General features: G+C 39.4%; 1 protein-coding gene across 1 annotated transcript in view; it reads right to left on the bottom strand.

The window, feature by feature from the left end:
- Window positions 1–21,621, bottom strand: part of LOC122473675 — a 58,022-nt gene that overhangs the window by 11,754 nt on the left and 24,647 nt on the right. Inside the window, exons 5-7 of the mRNA XM_043564293.1 lie at window positions 13,547–13,667; window positions 11,200–11,334; window positions 9,999–10,100 (exon numbers count right to left, since the gene is read on the bottom strand). Coding sequence (XP_043420228.1) covers window positions 9,999–10,100; window positions 11,200–11,334; window positions 13,547–13,667 — 358 coding nt within the window. The remainder of the gene's footprint in view (window positions 1–9,998; window positions 10,101–11,199; window positions 11,335–13,546; window positions 13,668–21,621) is intronic.

Here is a 21,621-nt window from a genome sequence, read left to right on the forward strand (position 1 = left end):
TGTAAAAGCAGAAGGAGAAAGAAGCATTTTTTTTCAAATGATTAGTAGATGTGTTACTAAAGAGGTAACACATGAACCTAAAAGTTCTAAAACATCCTGTCTCTCTCACAAGAACATAGACTCCGGAGGAATTATTTCTTTGAGTTTGTATAACAGACTGAGACAGAAGAACAAATAGGTGATAAAAATGAATAAAATAACATGAAAAAAAATAAACCCTGCATTTCCCCTTTCTGTACCATTTCAAAGAATAAGGGCTCATAATTGGATGATTTGGCAACATATTCCAGTCCTCTCAAATTCATGTTGCTTGCTGTATCCATTTGATGTTCAAAGTGAGACTCTTCTGCAGATCTCTTCTTCTACTTGACCCTATGCTGAACCTTCATCTTTTTTGACATTTTTTTGTTTTATCAACTTTTTTAAGGTATAATTTAAATATAATAAACAGCACCCATTAAAGTGTATTATTTGGTGAGTATTGACAAATGTGAACACCACCATAATCAAAATCTAGAGCATTTCCAACACCCTCCAAATTTCTCTCCTTCCCCTTTGTAAGCAATCCCCCCCGGACCCAGAGGGTCTTAGAGTTTCACATGACTGGAGTCATATAGTATACAGTCTTTCATTTCTGGATTCTTTTTGCTCAGCATACTTTTTCTAAGATTCATCTGTTTTTGTGTATCAGTGGCTCATTCCTTTTTATTAGTGATATTCCATTGTATATGTATATATCATTCATCAGCTGATGGATGTTTGGGTTGTTTCCAGTTTTTTAAAATTATGAATATAGATGCTACATTCATGTAGAAGTCTTTATGTGAAAATAGATGGCTGGCCTTGAGTAAATAAATACCTAGGAATGGAATTGCTGGGTCACCCAGTAGGTATAATTTTATAGAATGCTAAAAATTTTCCATATTGGCTATACCATTTTACATTTCCTCCAGCAATGTATGAAAGTCCTGTTGTTTCACGTCCTTGGTAACACATGGTATTATCAATCTTTCATTTATAGCCATTCTAAAGGGCATTAGGTGGTAACTCATTATGGTTATAATTTGCATTTCCTTGATGACTGGAGATGTTGCATATATTTCTACGTGCTTTTTGGTCAACTGTATCTTAGTTTTCAAAATATCTTTTCAAATCTATTGCACATTTTTTGTTGGGCTGTCTTATTATTTTATGATTGAGTTGTAGGAGTTCTTCATATACTCTGGGTGTTGGTCCTTTGTAAGATATGTATATTATAAATATTTTCTGCCTTTATGTGGCTTGTCTTTTCATCTTCTTTCTGGTGTCACTCAAATATTTTAATTCTGACAAAGTCAAATTGTTCCCTGAAGCTTTTTAGGAAATGAAGTATATAGCTGCTGCTTTGGGTCAAGTACGAAGAAGCTTCATAGTTCCATAAAGTGATTTAAATTGGCTGAAGCCTGACTTTTTATTAAATTCACTCTAAATTTTTACTTTTGATCTTCCTGTGCACGGAAATGTCATGTTTTACAGGGTATGTGTGTATTTTAGAAATAAAATTTAGAGAATAAAGTATAAAGAATAGTAAAAGGAACACTCATCTACCCACTGCCCAGCTAAATAAACAGAACATTATCAATGCAATTAAACTTTAGCTCTCTGTGAACTCCTCCCCATTTGTATTTCCCTCTTCCCCACAAGGGAAAGTATTTGTACTATTTTGATTTTGGTGTCTTTATTCTGTTGCTTTTCATATAATTTCATTTCACATGTACAGATTATTAAATAATAAGACAATGTCCTTTACTTTCTTGTGAATTTGGTAATGCATTAAAATTTTTATTAGTTATAATGTATTCAGTTATAGGTGTTTTGCAGTAAAAAGGCTTCTCAGAATATCTCTTCTGCTATACAGCCAGATTTTTTAAAAACTGCTTTATTGAGATATAACTCACATATCAGTCCATGTATCCAATTAGGGTATAGAATTCAATGGTTTTTAGTATATTCACAGAGTTGCACAGAGTTGTGCAATCATTTTCACAATCTAATTTTAGAGTATTTTTGTATCCCCCCTCCCCACACACTCCAAAAATATTGTACCAATTAAGAGTCTATTTCTCCCTGGCCCTCCAGCCTTAGGCAACCTCTAACTTCCCCTCTGCCTGCAAAGATTTGCCTGTTTTGTATATTTCATATAAATAGAATCATACAATCTGTCATCCTTTGTGACCTGCTTTTTTCACTTACGATAATGTTTTCAAGATTCATCCATGTGGTAGCATGTATCAGTACTTCATTCTCTTTTATGGCTGAATACTATTCCATTATTTGAATATAATACATTTTCTTTATCTATTCATAAATTGATGAAAAATGTTGTTAAGTACAAGTTTCTATGTGGACATGTTTTTATTTCTTTATGGAGGAGTAGAATTGGTGAGTCATATGGTAACTCCATATTCAACTTTTTGAATAACTGCCAGGCTGTTTTCCAAAGTCGCTGTACCATTCCTCACCAGCAGTGAGGAATGAGAGTTCCAATTTCTCCATATGCTTACCAACAATTGTTATTGTCTTTTTAATTTTAGCTATCCTAATGGGTGTGAAGTGGTATTTCATTGTGGTTTTAATGTGCATTTTCCTGATGGCTAATTTTGTTGAATGTCTTTTCATGGGCTAATTTGCCATTTATATATCTTCTTTGGACACTTGTCTATTCAGATCTTTTCCTCATTAAAAAATGTATTATTTTCCTTTTTATTATTGAGTTGTAAGATTTCTTTATATATTCTGGACACAAGTTCCTTATCAGACATATGACTTACAAATATTTTCTTCCATTTTGTGAGGGTTTTTTTCACTTTCTTGATGGTATTGTTTGTAGCACAAATGTTTTAAATTTTTATCAAGTCCAATTGATCTATTTTTTTCTTTTTTCACTTGTGCTTGGTGTGGTATCTAAGAAACCACTGTCTAATCCAAGATCGGGCATATTTACACTTGTGTTTTCTTCTCAGAGTTTTAGCTCCAACATTTAGGTCTATAGTTTAAGGACGAGATCCAATTCCATTCTTTTGCACATAGATATCCAGTTTTCCCAGAATCATTTGTTGAAAAGACGATCTGTTCTTTAATTTTCTTGGAAGCTCAGCCAATTTTTTTATTAAGTGAAGACCTTATCTCCATCTCCTCAGATTTCCATAGAAGAAGGGTCCTTCATCTCTTCTCTTCAAGATGTCTTATGAGGATGGGCATGTCTGTTTTCTTCTTCCATCCTTTCATTGCTCTTTACAAGGAAAGACAGAATTCAGCTAATGGAAGAGCAGACAATAGTTACTTAACTGACCATATTTTCTAAAGTGGCACCTTTTCAACAGTTTTTTTTATTTTTTATTTTTTAATGTTTTTTTTATTTATTTTTGAGACAGAGAGAGACAGAGCATGAGCGGGGAAGGGGCAGAGAGAGAGGGAGACACAGAATCTGAAGCAGGCTCCAGGCTCTGAGCTGTCAGCACAGAGCCCGACGCGGAGCTCGAACTCACAGACTGTGAGATCGTGACCTGAAATGAAGTCGGACGCTTAACCAACTGAGCCACCCAGGCGTCCCAACAGTTTTAAAGATAATATGTTGTTCAGGCAATTCCTGTGACTAAAATGAAAAAGACTTTGTTGAAGCAGTGTGACAGAAAGACTCTGAAACAAATAGGGAAGACATCAGAAGGTGGTGCCTTTTTGCTATGTGCCTTTCTCACAGCCAGGGAGGGCAGGTGAAATTCTGCCACACCAGACCACCTTTCCCCATTGGCTACATTGATTGCTCTCATTGACCACTTCTTATATAGTTTTCCTTGTATATCCAATCCTTGTGTGATAAGACTACCAACAGGCATGTCTCTCCCCTGTTCAAGTTTTCCAGCTTGCACTTTGATGGGTAAGGTAACTGGTTTTCTTCAATTTAGGGAGTCTCAGGTCCAAACTACCTACAATCCAGCTTCTCCAATATAGCTCTACTAGTGAAGCCTGTTCTTTCAGCAATTAATACCTTGATTTAGGTGAAGGTGATTAAGAGCCACAGACTTCTAGTTTTAAATAAATAAGTCACAGGGATGAAAAGTACAACATAGGAAATATAGACAATAATACTGTATTGTATGGTGATAGATGGTAGCTACACTTACAGTGAGCATTTCATAATGTATATAATTGTCAAATCACTATGTCATACACCTAAAACTAATATAATATTGTATGTCAACTATACTTCAATTAAACAAAATTTCAAGTGGGGCGCCTGGGTGGCTCAGTTGGTCAAGCGTACAACTTCGGCTCAGGTCACGATCTCACGGCACATGAGTTTGAGCCCCACGTTGGGCTCTGTGCTGACAGCTCAGAGCCTGGAGCCTGCTTCGGATTCTGTGTCTCCCTCTCTCTCTCTCTACTCCTCCCACCCTCATGCTCTGTCTCTGTCTCTCAAAAATAAATAAACATTAAAAATTTTTTAAAATAATAAATGCCTTTATTTCTATTTGGCTCCTTATCTCTGCCTACAATGAGATTAAAAAAGGGAGATGAGCGAGCAATAGGCATTTCTGGATTATCAATATTTTTGTTTCATTCAGTTATACATTCTTTGGATAGGTTATGTATCACACATTTCTATTTCATTTTTTAAATGTTTTATTTATTTATTTAGATTTGCTTGAGAGAGAGAGAGTTGGGGGTGGGGTGCAGAGAGATAGAGGAGAGAGAATCCTTAGCAGGCTCAGGCTGTCAGCACAGAGCTGGATGTGGGGCTTGATCTCATGTGAGATCATGACCTGAGTCGAAGTCAGACGCTAAACCAATTGAGCCACCCAGGTGCCCCTATTTATTTATATTTGAGAGAGAGAGAGCACACGTGCATGTGCTTATGCACATGCATGAGTAAAAGAGGGAGAGGGAGAGAGAGAGGGGGAGAGAGAGAGAGAGAGAGAGAGAGAGAGAGAGAGAATGAATCCCAAATGGGCTCTGTGCAGAGTTCGAACTCACCACCTGTGAGATCATGACCTGAGCGGAAATCAAGTCAGGTGCTTAACTGACTGAGCCACCCAGGCACCCCTCCATTTCATTTTTTACTGGGATTTTTCAGTTGAATTGGATTCATATCATTCATTCTATCTTAAATACATTTTCCCAATTCATTTTTTTTTAATATTCAAGATTAGTTTAATTTGCAAACATACTGGGCAGAGTGAGGAACCTGTGAAGGGTAAAGAAGTTGAAAGCAGCTTGCCTTTCATGTCAGGCCACAAAGAAAGCAGGTTGCAAGAAATGTTTGATGGAGACAAATAATTCCCAAAAGTGTCAGACATCTGTCTATGAATTATGTGTACAGCTTCAAAAGTAGGAAACTCAACAGTACACTTGTTAACAATTGTTGGTGTTTTGGTATGCTAGAGTTAGCTCATCAACCACTCATGTGAAAACTCAAATTATTGGGAAGAAATTAAACAACAAAAATAAATCTTTGAAAGGTCATACCTTAACATTCTTCTCTGGAAATACTATTCAAAGAGCATATGAAACATCTAAAAAACAAAAGAACTCATCTTTCAGGAAGATTTGAAAAAGGACTAAGTTGTCACAGTTGAAAAGATGATTCATTATTCTTGCTTGCACGACCTTGAACATTTATTTTGGAGGGAGGGGATATCTGGGAAAATTGCTGATTGTAGGAGTTATTTAGAGAAGTTACAAAAAGGGACTCTGTTGATTATTTTGTGCTATTTGTGAATGCGAGAGATAAATATATCAGTTCTCTATTAAGAAAGTAACACAAGAAGCCGTTCCATGCCTTGAGAAGAAGGTGTCCTCGTTCTAAGTCTTTGGAAAGTGTAGGTTTCATGAAAGAAATGAATATAAATTATGGTGTCAAACCTTCAGAACTGCAATAACAATTTTTTTCCGATTGATTTTCCTTGGTAATATTACTCATAATGTTTCATCTTTGTGGGAACTTCACACATTTCAAAAATATTTTTTTCTTATTTCAAAAGTAATGTACTCAACCCCCCCAAATTAGGCATACATCCTTCTAGTCTTTTAAAATACATAATAAGAGGGGCGCCTGGGTGGCTCAGTCGGTTGGGCGTCAGACTTCGGCTCAGGTCATGGTCTTGTGGTTCATGGGTTTGAGCCCCACATCAGGCACCGTGCTGACAGCTCAGAGCCTGGAGCCTGTTTCAGATTCTGTGTCTCCCTCTCTCTCTGCCCCTCCCCTGTTCACACTCTGTCTCTGTCTCAAAAATAAATAAACATTAAAAGAATTAAAAATAAATAAATAAAATACATAATAAGAATATATTTTTCTTTTTAAAAAAAGAATATATTTTTCTTTGTGTTGTCTGGTTCCACTTTTGATCATACTATTTCATCATTTAATTCCCTCCCCCCCACACACTTAACAATATTCTATGAATATCAAAGGGATTTTGTGATACTACTTCCCCTAGAAACCAAAGACCATGAATTTTTTTATATTGGAAAATGATGGTAAGCATACTTCAATCAATTTATAAATATTATAAACAGCATCATTTCTAAATATTATTTTATAGTAAATAACTAATAAATGATCACCAGTTTAATAGTACCAAGTTCTCTTGGAAACTTAAGAGCTGAAGATCATCCAACTCTAGGCTAGAGAAGCTTTAGAGGCCTGGACCAGGGGGTGTGGATTTGCATTCCTCCATCTGAGACAGAAACCAGCAAGGGCCTTCTTACATGGCATCGAGTAGTGGAGGTATGGGAATTATGGGGAGAGGGAGACACTCCAAAAGGATCTAGCAGAACAAATAGGGGAAATTAGACTTGGGCTCCACATACAAGAGATCATGTCACCTCAATGCAAGCTTGTCAGATTGTTCCCATCCAGAACACCCCAAAACCAAACCACAAGGATGCTGCTAAGTTTGCCACAATGAGGAAGAAGAAGAATCTGGACTATTGTGACTATCATCTGGGATGGCAGAAAGCTGCCCCAGTGCAGAGTGAGCAGTTAAGTGGTTTGGCACTTAAGAAGTTAACTGGTCTAGGAAAGCTTGAGAGCAAGGGCCTAAAACATAGGTTTGGGGCACTCACTCCTCTTTTCTCATACTATACAAATCCAAAGCACGAGAAAATGCCAATAATAGCATAAAAGTTTCTACATTTTCAGGTATCTGTTCTTCAGCTCACTATAAAAAGGTTCTCGGGGTGCCTGGGTGGCGCAGTCGGTTAAGCGTCCGACTTCAGCCAGGTCACGATCTCGCAGTCCGGGAGTTTGAGCCCCGCGTCAGGCTCTGGGCTGATGGCTCAGAGCCTGAAGCCTGTTTCCGATTCTGTGTCTCCCTCTCTCTCTGCCCCTCCCCCATTCATGCTGTCTCTCTCTGTCCCAAAAAAAAAAAAACGTTGAAAAAAAAATTAAAAAAAAAAAAAGGTTCTCACTTCCACCTGTACCCTGAAAATCATTCTTGCTGAAGTCACTGTTGATCCTCCTAAGACAAACTCAATGGATGCTTTTTATTTCTCATTTGTTTGGCTTCTCTCAAAGGCTCATTCTATAACCCCTCCCTCATTTTGAAATTCACTTTGTTTTGTATGTTATTATCAATTGTAGGAAACAGAAAACTCTCTAGCCCTTTTGTAAGTATCTGATTATAAAATCACCAAAAGAGGGGAAATGGCAGTGTCCAGCTGTTCTCAGAATACCAACTGACTGACCAGGTGAGGTGCTGCCTCCACCTGTTATCAGGCAGGTGTGGTCAGGGAAGTGCCACTGGAGCTGTGGGGCTCTGGAACAGTCTACTAAAGCTGTGAGGTTAGAACCAGGAAGCTGCCACAATTGTGTCTCATTATCTATGATGCTAGTGACTAGATAATACAGTGCTGCTGTGAGAAAACCCAACTTCTCCATGATCTTGTTTGCAAAAGCAAGAAAATGGTTTCTCCTTATTTCCATCTTCCAAATCCCATATGAATACATCTAATTAATAGGGCTTAGTATGCATCTAGAAATCCACCTGCAAGAGAGTCTGGAAATACAGTTTTTAGTTTTCCAAACCCAGCAGTACAGAATCTGTCATACAAGAGGGAGGGGAAAGGACATGGATCTTACCATGTCCACCACAGTAACATGGTTCTCCTCCTACCTTTCTACCTGCCCCTTAAGTGTTGGTTCACAATAATCTGATGATTGATCTCCCCATACCATATACCCAAATATTCCCCCAGGAATAATTATAATATGAAACAGTTCTCAAATCAAGTGAGTACCTTGGGAGCATTCACAAATGTGCATGGGCCTTTTGACTGATGGCGCAACAGGCATTTAGTTTGTGGGGGCCAGGGATGTATTCTGTAATGGTCCTGAACAACTAAGAATTATCCTGCCCCAAATGCCATTAATGCCTCCTTGAGAAACAAAGATTTCTAGATTCAGGATTTCATGGACCACTAAATATTGTTAAAATTCATCAAAGTATACACTAAAAGTGGATGCATTTTATAAAACTGTAAACAAATCATACTTAAAGTTAATTTTTAAAAAGTTAAATACACCACCTCACACCCAATAGGATGGATACTATTTTATTTTTATTTAAAAAAATTCTTTTAATGTTTATTTACTTTTTGAGAGAGACAGAGACAGAGAGAGAGACAGAGACAGAGGTGTGAGTGGGGGAGGGGCAGAGAGAGGAAGACACAGAATCTGAAGCAGGCTCCAGGCTCCTAGCTGTCCCCACAGAGCCCAGTGTGGGGCTCAAATTCATGGACCACGAGATCATGACCTGAGCTGAAGTGGGATGCTTAACTGACTGAGCCATCAGGCACCCCAGATGGCTACTATTAAAAAAAAAAAAAAACGCAGCAAATGACAAGTATTTTTAAGAATACAGACAACTAGAATCCTTGTGCACCGCAAATGGGAATGTTGCATGGTGCAGCTGCTATTGAAAACAGTATGGTGGTTCCTCAAAAAATTAAAAATGTAGTTATATATGATCCAGCAATTCCACTTCTGGAAACAAATCCGAAAGGACTGAAGGTAGGGTCTCAAAGAGATATTTATACACCCATGTTCATAGCAGCATTATTCACAATAGCTAAAATAGGGAAGCAATCCAAGTGTCCATCAACACATGAATAGATAAATGAAATGTGGTATAATGAGATATTATTCAGTTTTAAAAATGAAGAAAATTCTGACACCTTATACAATGTGGATGGACTTTGAGAACATTATGCTAAGTAAAATTAGCCAGTTACAACAGGACAAATACTGTATGATTCCACTTATGTGAGGTAGCTAGAATAGTCAAATTCATAGGGATAGAAAGTAGAATGGGGGTTGTCAGAGGCTGGGAGAGGAAGGTAAACAGAGCTGTTGTTCACTAGGTACAGAGCTTCAGTTTTACAAAATGAACACGTTCTGGGGATGAATGGTGGTGATGGCTGCATAACACTGTGAATTGTGAACTTAAGCTACTGAACTCTACACTTAAAAATGGCTAAGATGGGGGCGCCTGGGTGGCGCAGTCGGTTAAGCGTCCGACTTCAGCCAGGTCACAATCTCGCGGTCCAGGAGTTCGAGCCCCGCGTCAGGCTCTGGGCTGATGGCTCGGAGCCTGGAGCCTGTTTCCGATTCTGTGTCTCCCTCTGTCTCTGCCCCTCCCCCGTTCAAGCTCTGTCTCTCTCTGTCCCAAAAATAAATAAAGGTTGAAAAAAAAAATTTAAAAAAAGAGGGTTTATTTCTAAAAAAAAAAAAAAAATGGCTAAGATGTTAAGGAAAGTTAAACACCAACAAACAACAAAAGTCATTCTATGCTCCTTCCAGTAACTATACAAATAGGCCCATCTGTGTGCAATTGCTTGACTCTTCAGCTCTTTATAACAAATCCAGCATATGTTGGAAAAGGAAAATAACTCTAGAATAATATGAAAACTAAAAGTTACCTTTGCCTCCAATATCAAAATAGTGACTGTTTAACACTTACATCTTTGTCCTGTGTTGCAGATTTCATATGTTTGCACTTTACTTTATAGGCCTTGAATAACTCCATGGCTTCTTTGGAGATGGGGTTGACATCAGGGAATGGCTGAGAGAGAGTATTAAGCTCTTTTCAGATGGGGACATGGTCATAAAAAACCAAGGAGGCAAGATAGCTTCATGTAAAGGCTTTATTTATGGCAAAAATTATACAACTTCAGCATATGTGAAACAAGCATGGTATTTCTATGCTATAACCAAGAGCAACACAGTTTTGATGCCCATCCCTAAAACTAGAGATCTTTTATTAAAGGTTCATACATGTTCTGTAATATGTGTATCATTCCCATAAACACACTCAAAATTTAAAAATCTTCAAAGGTTTGATTAGAATTAGTCAAGCTAGCCCATTATTTGACTACACGATATTAGAGATACTGACATTTTAATGCCTCATCTCTTGACAAAAGTTTTAGCATAAAATTCCTCAATAGAGAGTTAGTGCAAGTGTCAAGTGATTAAGAAACATTCTTCTGAGCCATAGTTTTTGCAATGCTCATCTTCAAGTGTCTTTAGAATGTTACTTATGCTGAAAAATAGTGACTTTAAATCAATTTAGTTTTGCTTTAGTTAAAAACAATATATGAACCCCACTCCATTTTAAGAAATCATGATTATATAAATTCAAACAATTCACCAAAATAGGAGACAGAAAATTAATTCACCAAAGCTTAGGAATCATGACCTTAGAAGAAACCAGGTGTTCATTTTTCTCCTAAGTCTACTTTCCCCTTCTAAACTCTCTTCATTCCAGTTACTTCACAGGTAATGTCCAGTAACAGCCCTGGCAGGATTTTTAATTAGCCAAGATTCCAGCATCCTTACTGTAGCAATTACCAGGAAATACTGCAAGAATCTAAAACCAAGGATGCCTGAATGGCTCAGTTGGTTGTGTGTCCAACTTCCACTTAGGACAAGCCCCGTGTAGATCTCTCGGTGAGATGGAGCCCCGCGTCAGGCTCTCTGCTGTCAGCGCAGAGCCCACTTCAGATCCTCTCTCTCTGCCCTTTCCCCACTTGCTGTCACTCCCTCTCAAAATAAACATTAAAAAAAAAAAAGAAAGAATCTAATATCAGTCAGCATTGCTCTTCCTCTGGTCTGCACTGAGGTGGTGCCATGAAGATGATTAAAGAAACCTCCGGACCTACCTCCTCAGGTAAGCCTTGATGGAAAAACTTGCATTTTACAGGTGCCAGAGATAGCTTTAGGCTTTGGGGATGCCATTTGTAGACCAAGGTTATGGCAAAGCGCCCAGAAATCTCCACTGTAATGAACTCGTTCACCTGAGGGCAACAGAAAGGACTGTCATTTCCTACACAGAATTCTCACGCTCATAATTCAAGTAGAAATCTTAGATGTTTGCATGACACATGGAAAGAAATTTGAGATCTACATTCACGGTTTCAGTCTGGTTCCATTAAAGTCAGGAGTGGCTTTTAGGTTTTTATGCTGCAAATTCGGGCTTCTTAAGGGAAGGAAGAGGAATGGTGAGAGACTGTTAGCAATTAATGTAGTCATGTCTTATAAGGAAAGTCAGATTCACTTTAGACTGAGAAAATTCTGGGTCAATTTGCAGGTACTTCTGAGTTCTAATTCTAGCTCTTGAGACAGTGTCTCTTGTAAAATATAGCTGACAACATCTGACTCCCTTGATGATCAGAAAAGTCATTAATGGCTGTCAAGTGCTTAGAAGGTTTACAAGTCTTCCTATTACTGTGAAACTTATTAAAGCTGGAGAGATTTTATAAATGACAAGGATAGGAAAGTAATGATGACAACTTTTAAAGCTCAAATGAACATCTGCAGATTTGCAGAGCATATTTTTAAAAGGCTTGCTGCAGATAAAGCATCCTAATTAAGTCAACTGTTCCAAGCCTGCAACTTGTTGGGTTACGAGTTACACTCCCTTGCTTCCTGAAGGCTGCCAGCTGAGGTAAGCTGAACTGAAAAGTCTATCCCATTTAGTTATACTGACTTTTTTAGGAGAGGAAACTCTTGACTCCTGAGTATCAGGAAACTTGCACATACAGGTTTGCTGCACAGTTTCTCTACCCACTCTTTACTTCCCTAACCTTTCAGAGCTAAGCACTACTTCTTTAAAAATGGCAATCCAAATAGTATGTGGAGGATACATGGCCACCATGGATGGTTTTGTAAATTGTATAAAACAGAGACCTGGAGGTAACTTCCACACAATAGTGTGTACAGTATAAATACAATGTGAGCCATAAATGTGAGCCACATAAGTAATTTTACATTTTCCAGTAGCCGCATTGAAAAGTAAAATCAGGTGGGGGCGCCTGGGTGGCTCAGTCGGTTGAGTGTCCAACTTTTGATTTTGAGCCTCATGCCGGGCTCTGTGCTGACAGCGCAGAGTCTGCTTGGGATTCTCTCTCCCCCTCTGCCCCTCTCCCCCACTCATGCTCTCTCTCTCTCTAAAATAAAAAAAAAAGTAAAATCTGGTGAAATTAATTTAAATAACATTTTATAACTAAATACATCCAAATAGTAACATTGCAACAATGTAAACAATATAAATAATATAAACATCAATAAGATATTTTATATTTTCATTTTTTGTACTAAATTTTTGAAATCTGGTGTGTATTTTATGCCTACAGTGTCGTTCGAGGGTTCCATAACCACAGGGTAGACGTCTAGTGGCTGCCATACAGGGACAGCACAGCTCTTTATAATTGGTACCTCTGGGGCTGACTGTACAGTGCACCTGCACAGCCCTATGCAGTGGCCCTGGACACAAAATATAGCCCGTGATCACACGCACATACACATAAAGTAACTACCTGTGAATCAGTGAAGTCTAGCACAGAGGTTACAGCCTGGCAGCTTACAAGTATTTGGTTTAGTGCTGTCAGAGTTTGAATTAATTGCAAATCTGAAATATCAGGATATTTCATCAAAAAAAATCTGAATTCATGGCTTTAAAAAAAATCATAAAATACAGCAGGCTGAGGCCCACACTCCCATGTGGCAACAGTCTTCTGCCCTGAGTAAAGGCTGTCTCCTTTAGGGGAGACATACTTTCTAGTTCACTGAAGTTCCCATTGGTAGGCTCACTCTTACATTATCTGAATTTCTGATCCTTGATCTGACAGAAATGCACATTAAGCTATTGACAAAGGTAACTGTGCGAAGTGAGACTGAGGAGGAGGAGACTTTTACTCTGAACATTATATATTTTCCTGTTTCTAAAATGTTTTCTATGATAAACAAAATGCTTTTCTAATAATTTTTAAAAATTACTGTTTAAAGTAACTGCTGCTTAGCAAAGACAAGCCCATCAAGAAAGAACCAAGTGAAGTAAAAAACTGAAATAAAGCTTTATCAGATTAATTGGCTAGTGTACACAGCCAAACTGAATAATTCAGTCTTCCCAATCCACTTTTTCCCTAACAGTATATTTTAAAAACTCAAAGTAAATTATTGGTAGGGCATAAGAAATAGACATAAGAATAAAAAATTGTAAAATAATACCCAAATTTCAACTGGATCATCAAGTTTTCCCTTTGAAGGCCACATCCATTCCCTTATAATGTTTCCTTTTTTGCCGATCACCATGCCACCATCCTGATTAAACATCATTGATATTATTAGGCTACAAAAAAGACGGAAATATGACTTATTTAGAAGAAGAAAAATTCATGGACTCATTGATTTGGCTGAGGCGACAGAAGTCACCAGGTCATATTAAGGACTCCTTCCCATCATATTCTTGGAACACGGTCGCCTTGCCTTTGCTTGAATATTCTTAAAGGGAAGGCTGGTGTCAGAATCTGATGGATTCCCCTTTCTGAGACACACCTCCTCTTGTTTCAGCACCTCCCATCTATACAGTCATATAGATGACTCTGCTGGCCATGATTATTGTATCATGTGGTACCGCTGCCTGGGCTGTGGCTCATTGGATCAGGGGTGGACATTTGCCCAGAAATGTGTTCTAAATGGTTGCAACAATACATACAAAAGGCCATGAGGAAGGTGGTGGGCATAATGCATTCAAGGGACTGAAAGAAAGCCAGTGTAGTTAGAGTCTGGAGTGGCATAGATGAGACTAGAATAATTGGCAGGAAGAGGTCAGACGTGCAGGGCTTCCTACACTGTACCATGAAGGTTATCTTAGGAGCAAAAAGTCATAGAAGGGTTTAATAATAGAGCAAAGAGGTGACAGGATCAAACAGATTGCTAAGGAACCAAAGTAAGTGCTAGCGACCAGTTAAGAGGTCAGAGAGAAGATGGCAGCTTGGACTGGAGCAGGGATGAGAGAGATGGGAGATACATGTGTGTAGATTTATGAAACATACAGATTTGGAAGGATGGGATTTGGGCGATGAAGAAAAAGGAGGTGTCAATTTTATCTTCCCTATATTTATGTCTATTAATGCAGTCTAGCATTTTATAGCTTTTCTGGATCAGTAGCATCACACTACGTGTTCATATCTCGATTATCTTTGTATCTTCTCTTTTCTCAGCATAGCACCTGGCACAGAGAAGGGACTTAAACTCAGAACTTCCCTGTGCGGAGTCTGCTTGGGATTCTCTCTCTGTCTCTCTCGCTCTCGCTCTTGCTCTCTCCTCTTTCTGCCCCTCCCCAGCCCCTCTCAAAAATAAATTAACTAAACAACAACAAAAAATCATAACTGCCCTGACAAAATGGATTCAATTTAACAAATACATTTTGGGTAATTATTGGATGCAAGACACTATTTAGGCATGGTTAAACATTGAGGGATGCCCCAGACTGAGGTGCTCTCTTTATTTTCAGTCTTGTGACATTCATTATTTTGAGAGATAATATTTACTGGGAGCCTACAATGTGCCAAGCCTTAAATATCTGCTTTTAGTAGGCAGTGTTACTTAATGGTTACAAACATTGTAGAGCCAGATGGTTAATGATATTGAACCTGGCTCTTCCATTTCCTAATTGTGTGAACTTGGACATATTTCTTAATCTTTCTGTGGCTTAGTTTCCTTGTCTTAAAAATAGCGATAACAATAGCCTCTACGTCACAGAGCTGTTGTAAGGACTAAATGAATTAATTATGTAAAGCACCTTGACAGAGTCAGGCACCTTGTAAGTTCTCTGGAAGTGTTGGCTTTTATTATTATTAAGTCCTCACAATTCCATCTATAAGTATTATGGGTCCCATTTCCCAGATGAGGAAACAGAGGCTGATGGAGGTTGGTTAATAGAATACCTGCAGCCTAATGTAAATTTCAATGGGGGGGGGTGGTCACTATCTAATAAAAGAATAAGAATAGTTCACAGTATAAAAGGGGTGCTTTTGACTTAATCGAGAAGCCTGCAGTCCTACAGATGGGTAGGAGGAACAAAGCCACCAACCCACTGAAAAAAGCAGAAATAGAACTTTCACACCTTGGACACCTGGAGTGCATTCCTTTCCTGAACAGCCTACCCTTTCACTCCCCTGGGAAGTCCAGCCTTCAGCTCTTCTCACTCCTTGGAGGGGCCCCAGGGAAGACCCTAAAGGCCTACCCAAGCACTACAGTAGGAGCTCTCTTCCCACAGGCTTGGCGTTTCCCTACACACTGGATCATGGCAACAAGGGTCCCAGCCTACATCCCCTTTCATTCATCTTCCTGCTAGTATGGGCTGCTGAGCTTTCTCACCAAGACACCCCTTTGGTGGGATGACAGGTGCACAAAAGGAGGACTAGTTTAAAAGACTGTTAATGGGGGCACCTGGGTGGCTCAGTCAGTTAAGTGTCGGACTTCAGCTCAAGTCATGATCTCATGATTCATAAGTTCAAGTCCCGCATCAGGCTCTCTGCTGTCAGTGCAGAGCCTGCTTAGGATCCTCTGTTCCCCTCTCTCTCTGCCTCTCCCCCACTCTCTCCCAAAAATAAATAAACTTTAAAAAAAAAAGATCGTTAATGATAAAATAATGAAATCCCTTTGAAGACAGCTTTTTGTTTTGTTTTGTTTTTGCCTTTTCTCTTTCAGAGGCTTCAGTTCTGTATCCTCTTCCAAGGAATGGTTTCTGGTGCCCAGGATGAAATTGAACAGGGGCAGGATTCAGCCATGAGGCTTAGTGTTTTGGGCTTCTGTGAAGTTCCCAAAATATCATCAGCAGATGGTGTTGTATTCTTTTGCTTAGTTACTGTTAGCAAAGAAGACAGGAAGAGGATGAGGAAGCAACCACTCCAGAGCTGCAAGTGGAGGGAAATCACCCCCTGTTTTATGAATATAATTCTCATCTTAGACATTTAATTTTATGTAACAAATAATTGAAGTTGGGGGGGGGAACCTAGGTGGCTCAGTTGGTTAAGCATCTGACTTTTGATTTTGGCTCAGGTCATGATCTCATGGTTTGTGAATTCAAGTTCAAGACCCGAGTCTAGCTCCATGCTATGAGTGCCGAACTGCTTGGGACTCCCTCTCCCCTTCTCTCTCTCTTTCTCTTAAAAGAGATAAATAAATTTAAAAAATAATCAAGGGGGCAATTTCCCAGTGTACGCCTAACTCTTGAGCAATATTAAAGTTTGATCAGGGTACTAAATATTCTGGCTTATACCCAGAATGTAAAGATTTGGGATGTATTTTCATTTCAATTTTAACTTTGTTGATTTATAATCCTGTAAAATTACCTGTAAATTAGTCCTAAAGGAGATCTCAAAAATCCTTTGGCCCAATTTTTGTATCAACCACTATTATATTTTATGTATAGCTTTTTATTTTATTTTTAAATGTTTATTTATTTTTGAGAGAGAGATAGAGACAGAGCGTGAGCTGGGAGGGGCAGAGAGAGAGACACACACAGAATCCGAAGCAGGGTCCAGGCTCTGAGCTGTCAGCACAGAGCCCAACGTGGGGCTCAGACGAACAGTGAGATCATGACCTGAACCGAAGTTGGATGCTTAATCAACTGAGCCACCCAGGCGTCCCTTTATAGCTTTTATTTTAAATTTAGTATCATTTAAGTGACAAGGGGAATTTTTTAACTATTTCATAAAATTTTTGCAAACAGTAAACACCACATTTAGGTCCAGTTTTGTTGTAGGTAAAAGGGAAATAATGACATATACTTTAATGATGCAATATAGGACAGCAAATTATATACTAATATTTTGAGTTCTTTCTTTTATATATAACAGCTTTATCAAAATATAATTCACATCATACTAGTCACTATTTAAAATGTACAGTTCAGGGGCACCTGGGTGGTTTATGACTCTTGGTTTTGGCTCAGATCATGATCTCACAGTTCATGGGAGCCTGCTTGGGATTCTCACTCTCCCTCTCTCTGCTCCTCCCCACTCCCCTGCTCACTCTCTCTCTTTCAAAAATAAATTAAAAAACTTAAATTAAAAAAATTTTAAATGTACAATCCAATGATTTCTAGTATATTTGCAGAATTGCACAGCTATCACCTCAGCCAATTTTACAACATTTCCATCCTCCTCAAAAAAACCCACATGCCCATCCATTAGCAGTAACTCCCCATTCTTTCCTCCCCTAGTTCCCCTGGCAACCACTAATCTACTTTCTGTCTCTATAGATTTGCCTACTCTGGACATTTCATACAAATGGAATCATACAATATGTGGTCTTTGAGACCACTAATCTACTTTCTGTCTCTATAGATTTGCCTATTCTGGACATTTCATACAAATGGAATCATACAATATGTGGTCTTTCTTTCATTTAGCATAATGTTTTCAAGGTTCATTCATGCTGTAGAATGTATCAGTACTTCATTCCTTTTTATGACTGAATAATATTCCATTGTACAGATATACCACATTTTGTTTATCCATTCATCACTCGAATGGAGGACTCAGGGCAAGATGGCGGCTTAGGAGGACGCTGGGCTCACCGCACGTCCTGCTGATCACTTAGATTCCATCTACACCTGCCTAAATAACCCAGAAAACCGCCAGAGGATTAGCAGAACGGAGTCGCCGGAGCCAAACGCAGACGAGAGGCCCACGGAAGAGGGTAGGAAGGGCGGCGAGGCGGTGCGCGCTCCATGGACTGGCGGGAGGGAGCCGGGGCGGAGGGGCGGCTCGCCAGCCAAGCAGAGCCCCCGAGTCTGGCTTGCAAAAGCGGAGGGGCCTGACGGACTGTGTTCCCACAACAAGCGCGACTTAGCGTCTGGGAGGTCATAAGTTAACAGCTCTGCTCGGAAAGCGGGAAGGCTGGAGGACAAAGGGAGGGAGAGCTGCTGAGCCCCCTGACAACAGAGCTCAGTTTGGTGGGGAACAAAGGCGCTCGCCAGCGCCATCTCCCCCGCCCATCCCCCAGTCGAAATCCCAAAGGGAACCTGTTCCTGCCAGGGAACTTGCTCGCTCCGCGCAAATACCCAACTCTGCGCTTCTGTGGAGCCAAACCTCTGGCAGCGGATCTGACTCCCTCCCACTGCCACAGGGCCCCTCCTGAAGTGGATCACCTAAGGAGAAGCGATCTAAGCCTGCCCCTCCTGCCCCCGTGCACCTTGCCTACCCACCCCAGCTAATACGCCAGATCCCCAGCATCACAAGCCTGGCAGGGTGCCAGTAGCCCAGACGAGCCACACCACCCCACAGTGAATCCCGCCCCTAGGAGAGGGGAAGAGAAGGCACACACCAGTCTGACAGTGGCCCCAGCGGTGGGCTGGGGGCAGACATCAGGTCTGACTGCGGCCCCGCCCACCAACTCCAGTTATACACCACAGCACAGGGGAAGTGCCCTGCAGGTCCTCACCAGGGACTATCCAAAATGACCAAGTGGAAGAATTCCCCTCAGAAGAATCTCCAGGAAATAACAACAGCTAATGAGCTGATCAAAAAGGATTTAAATAATATAACAGAAAGTGAATTTAGAATAATAGTCATAAAATTAATCGCTGGGCTTGAAAACAGTATACAGGACAGCAGAGAATCTCTTGCTACAGAGATCAAGGGACTAAGGAACAGTCACGAGGAGCTGAAAAACGCTTTAAACGAAATGCATAACAAAATGGAAACCACCACAGCTCGGCTTGAAGAGGCAGAGGAGAGAATAGGTGAACTAGAAGATAAAGTTATGGAAAAAGAGGAAGCTGAGAAAAAGAAAGATAAAAAAATCCAGGAGTATGAGGGGAAAATTAGAGAACTAAGTGATACACTAAAAAGAAATAATATACGCATAATTGGTATCCCAGAGGAGGAAGAGAGAGGGAAAGGTGCTGAAGGGGTACTTGAAGAAATAATAGCTGAGAACTTCCCTGAACTGGGGAAGGAAAAAGGCATTGAAATCCAAGAGGCACAGAGAACTCCCTTCAGACGTAACTTGAATCGATCTTCTGCACGACATATCATAGTGAAACTGGCAAAATACAAGGATAAAGAGAAAATTCTGAAAGCAGCAAGGGGTAAACGTGCCCTCACATATAAAGGGAGACCTATAAGACTCATGACTGATCTCTCTTTTGAAACTTGGCAGGCCAGAAAGAATTGGCACGAGATTTTCAGGGTGCTAGACAGAAAAAATATGTTTATCCATTCATCAATTGAAGGACATTGGGGTTGTTTCTACTTTTGGCTATTATGAATAATGCATTCAAGTTGTTTTATGGATAGACTACATTTTATTTATTAGTTATCAGTTATTTGTCAGTTGAGCTCTCTTTTTGAAAATGTGTTAAGGGTGTTGCAATGGAATTATCATAGGGGCTCACAAATGGGGACTCTAATTTTAGCTCAGACTTCAGGACAAGAAATGCTTTTTTTTCACTAGGAATTTAAAATGCCTGTCATAAAAAGTAAAAGAGAAACCTAAGCAAACATGTGTATGGATGTGTGTGTGGATGTATTTTGTAGAATAGACAAATGCTCTTTTCTGTGGATACACTGACAGAAGGGATTTGAGATTCAGAGGAAGAGAAAATTTTAATTTCCATGCAATACAATTTTAATTTTACTTGGCAAAAAATTTTTTTCATGTGCATGAATTGCTTTTATACACAAATAACAATATACTCTCACTCCTACCTCATAGTGAGCTTTCTCATTGGGAAGCTGTAAATAGTAAATTCTCTGGTTAGAGCTGCAGAAAGCTTCAACAACCTTTAGCCAGAGCCAGTATTTGCAGTTTGTTGGAGGAAAGTGAAGTTTCACACAGGAGTCAATTAATAAGGATTTAACATTAATAAATAGTACTTAAGCAAAGACTTTGATTCAGTTATAAGAACACTGATGCAAAAAACAGGCATTTCAGGAGAACCTAATACTCTAGAGTCGGTGCAATAGGGTCCAGCCTGCAGTGAACTCAGCCCTAGTCCTGCCAGTTAGATGTTTTCACCTTCTTAGTTATGTAAAACCAAACACTGATCTCACATGCCTCTGAACATTCTTTGCATTCTTTTTATATCCATATATTATAGGGGTTTATTTGGAGTTTATCACCATAGACTATAAGCTTACACCTTCTCAACCAATTCTTTTTTATCTCTACACTGTCCCAAGTGTTATTATATATTGATACCTAAATGAGGTTGACCCTATCAGACTAAGGGTCATATTCAGATGCCAATACTAGGAAAAACTAGTTCCCATAAGGGAATTATGTCTTAAAGGGGGTTATTTTTGTCTGGGTGAGTTATATATTATATCACCTAATAGGGTGATTTGTGAGAGACAAAATTAGACAAGATATACTTCTGGAAGGGGAAGGGGATCAGAATCCAGAGTTGTTACAATATATTACCTAGAATATCTAGTTTCAGTAAAAAATTATAAGACATGCAAAGAAACAGGAAAATGTGACACATAGGAAGAAAATCAGGAAATAGAAGCTATCTTTAACGGGTGCAGATGTTGGACCAGACAAAACCTTTAAAGCAGCTAATATGAATATGTTAAAAAACCCCACAAAACTAAAGGAGGGTGCGCCTGGGTGGTTAAATCGGTTCAGCGTCCAACTTCAGCTCAGGTTATGATCTCACTGTTTGTGGGTTTGAGCCCTGCATTGGGCTCCAGGATGACAGTGCGGAGCCTGCTTTGGATTCTCTCTCTTTCCCTCAATCTCTGCCCCTGTCCCACTCACTCTCTTCCTCTCTTTCAATGTAAATAAATTAATTTAAAAAAATAAAGGGAACGGTGTTTCGATTAAATAAAAATACAATTATAATGAGTCATCAGGTAGAGAATATCAACAAAAAGAAATTTTATTAAAACAAATTTTTTTTCATGTTTATTTATGAGACAGAGAGAGACAGAGCATGAATGGGGGAGGGTCAGAGAGAGAGGGAGACACAGAATCTGAAGCAGGCTCCAGGCTCTGAGCTGTCAGCACAGAGCCCGACACGGGGTTCGTACCCACAGACCGTGAGATCATGACCTGAGCCGAAGTCGGACGTTTAACTGACTGAGCCACCCAGGCGCCCCATGGAGTTTTAAAAATCTAAGTGGATATTCTGGAATTAAAAAATACAATAATGGAAATGAAAACTTCACTAGACTGGCTCAAAAGCCTCTCTGAGTTGGCATAAAAATCAGTGAACTTGAAGATAACTTAGTAGGGATTATCCAGTCTGCAGAACAGAAAGGAAAAAGAGTGAAGAGAAACAGAAT

Source organism: Prionailurus bengalensis, chromosome B4, assembly GCF_016509475.1.
Source record: "Prionailurus bengalensis isolate Pbe53 chromosome B4, Fcat_Pben_1.1_paternal_pri, whole genome shotgun sequence".
Taxonomy (NCBI): domain Eukaryota; kingdom Metazoa; phylum Chordata; class Mammalia; order Carnivora; family Felidae; genus Prionailurus; species Prionailurus bengalensis.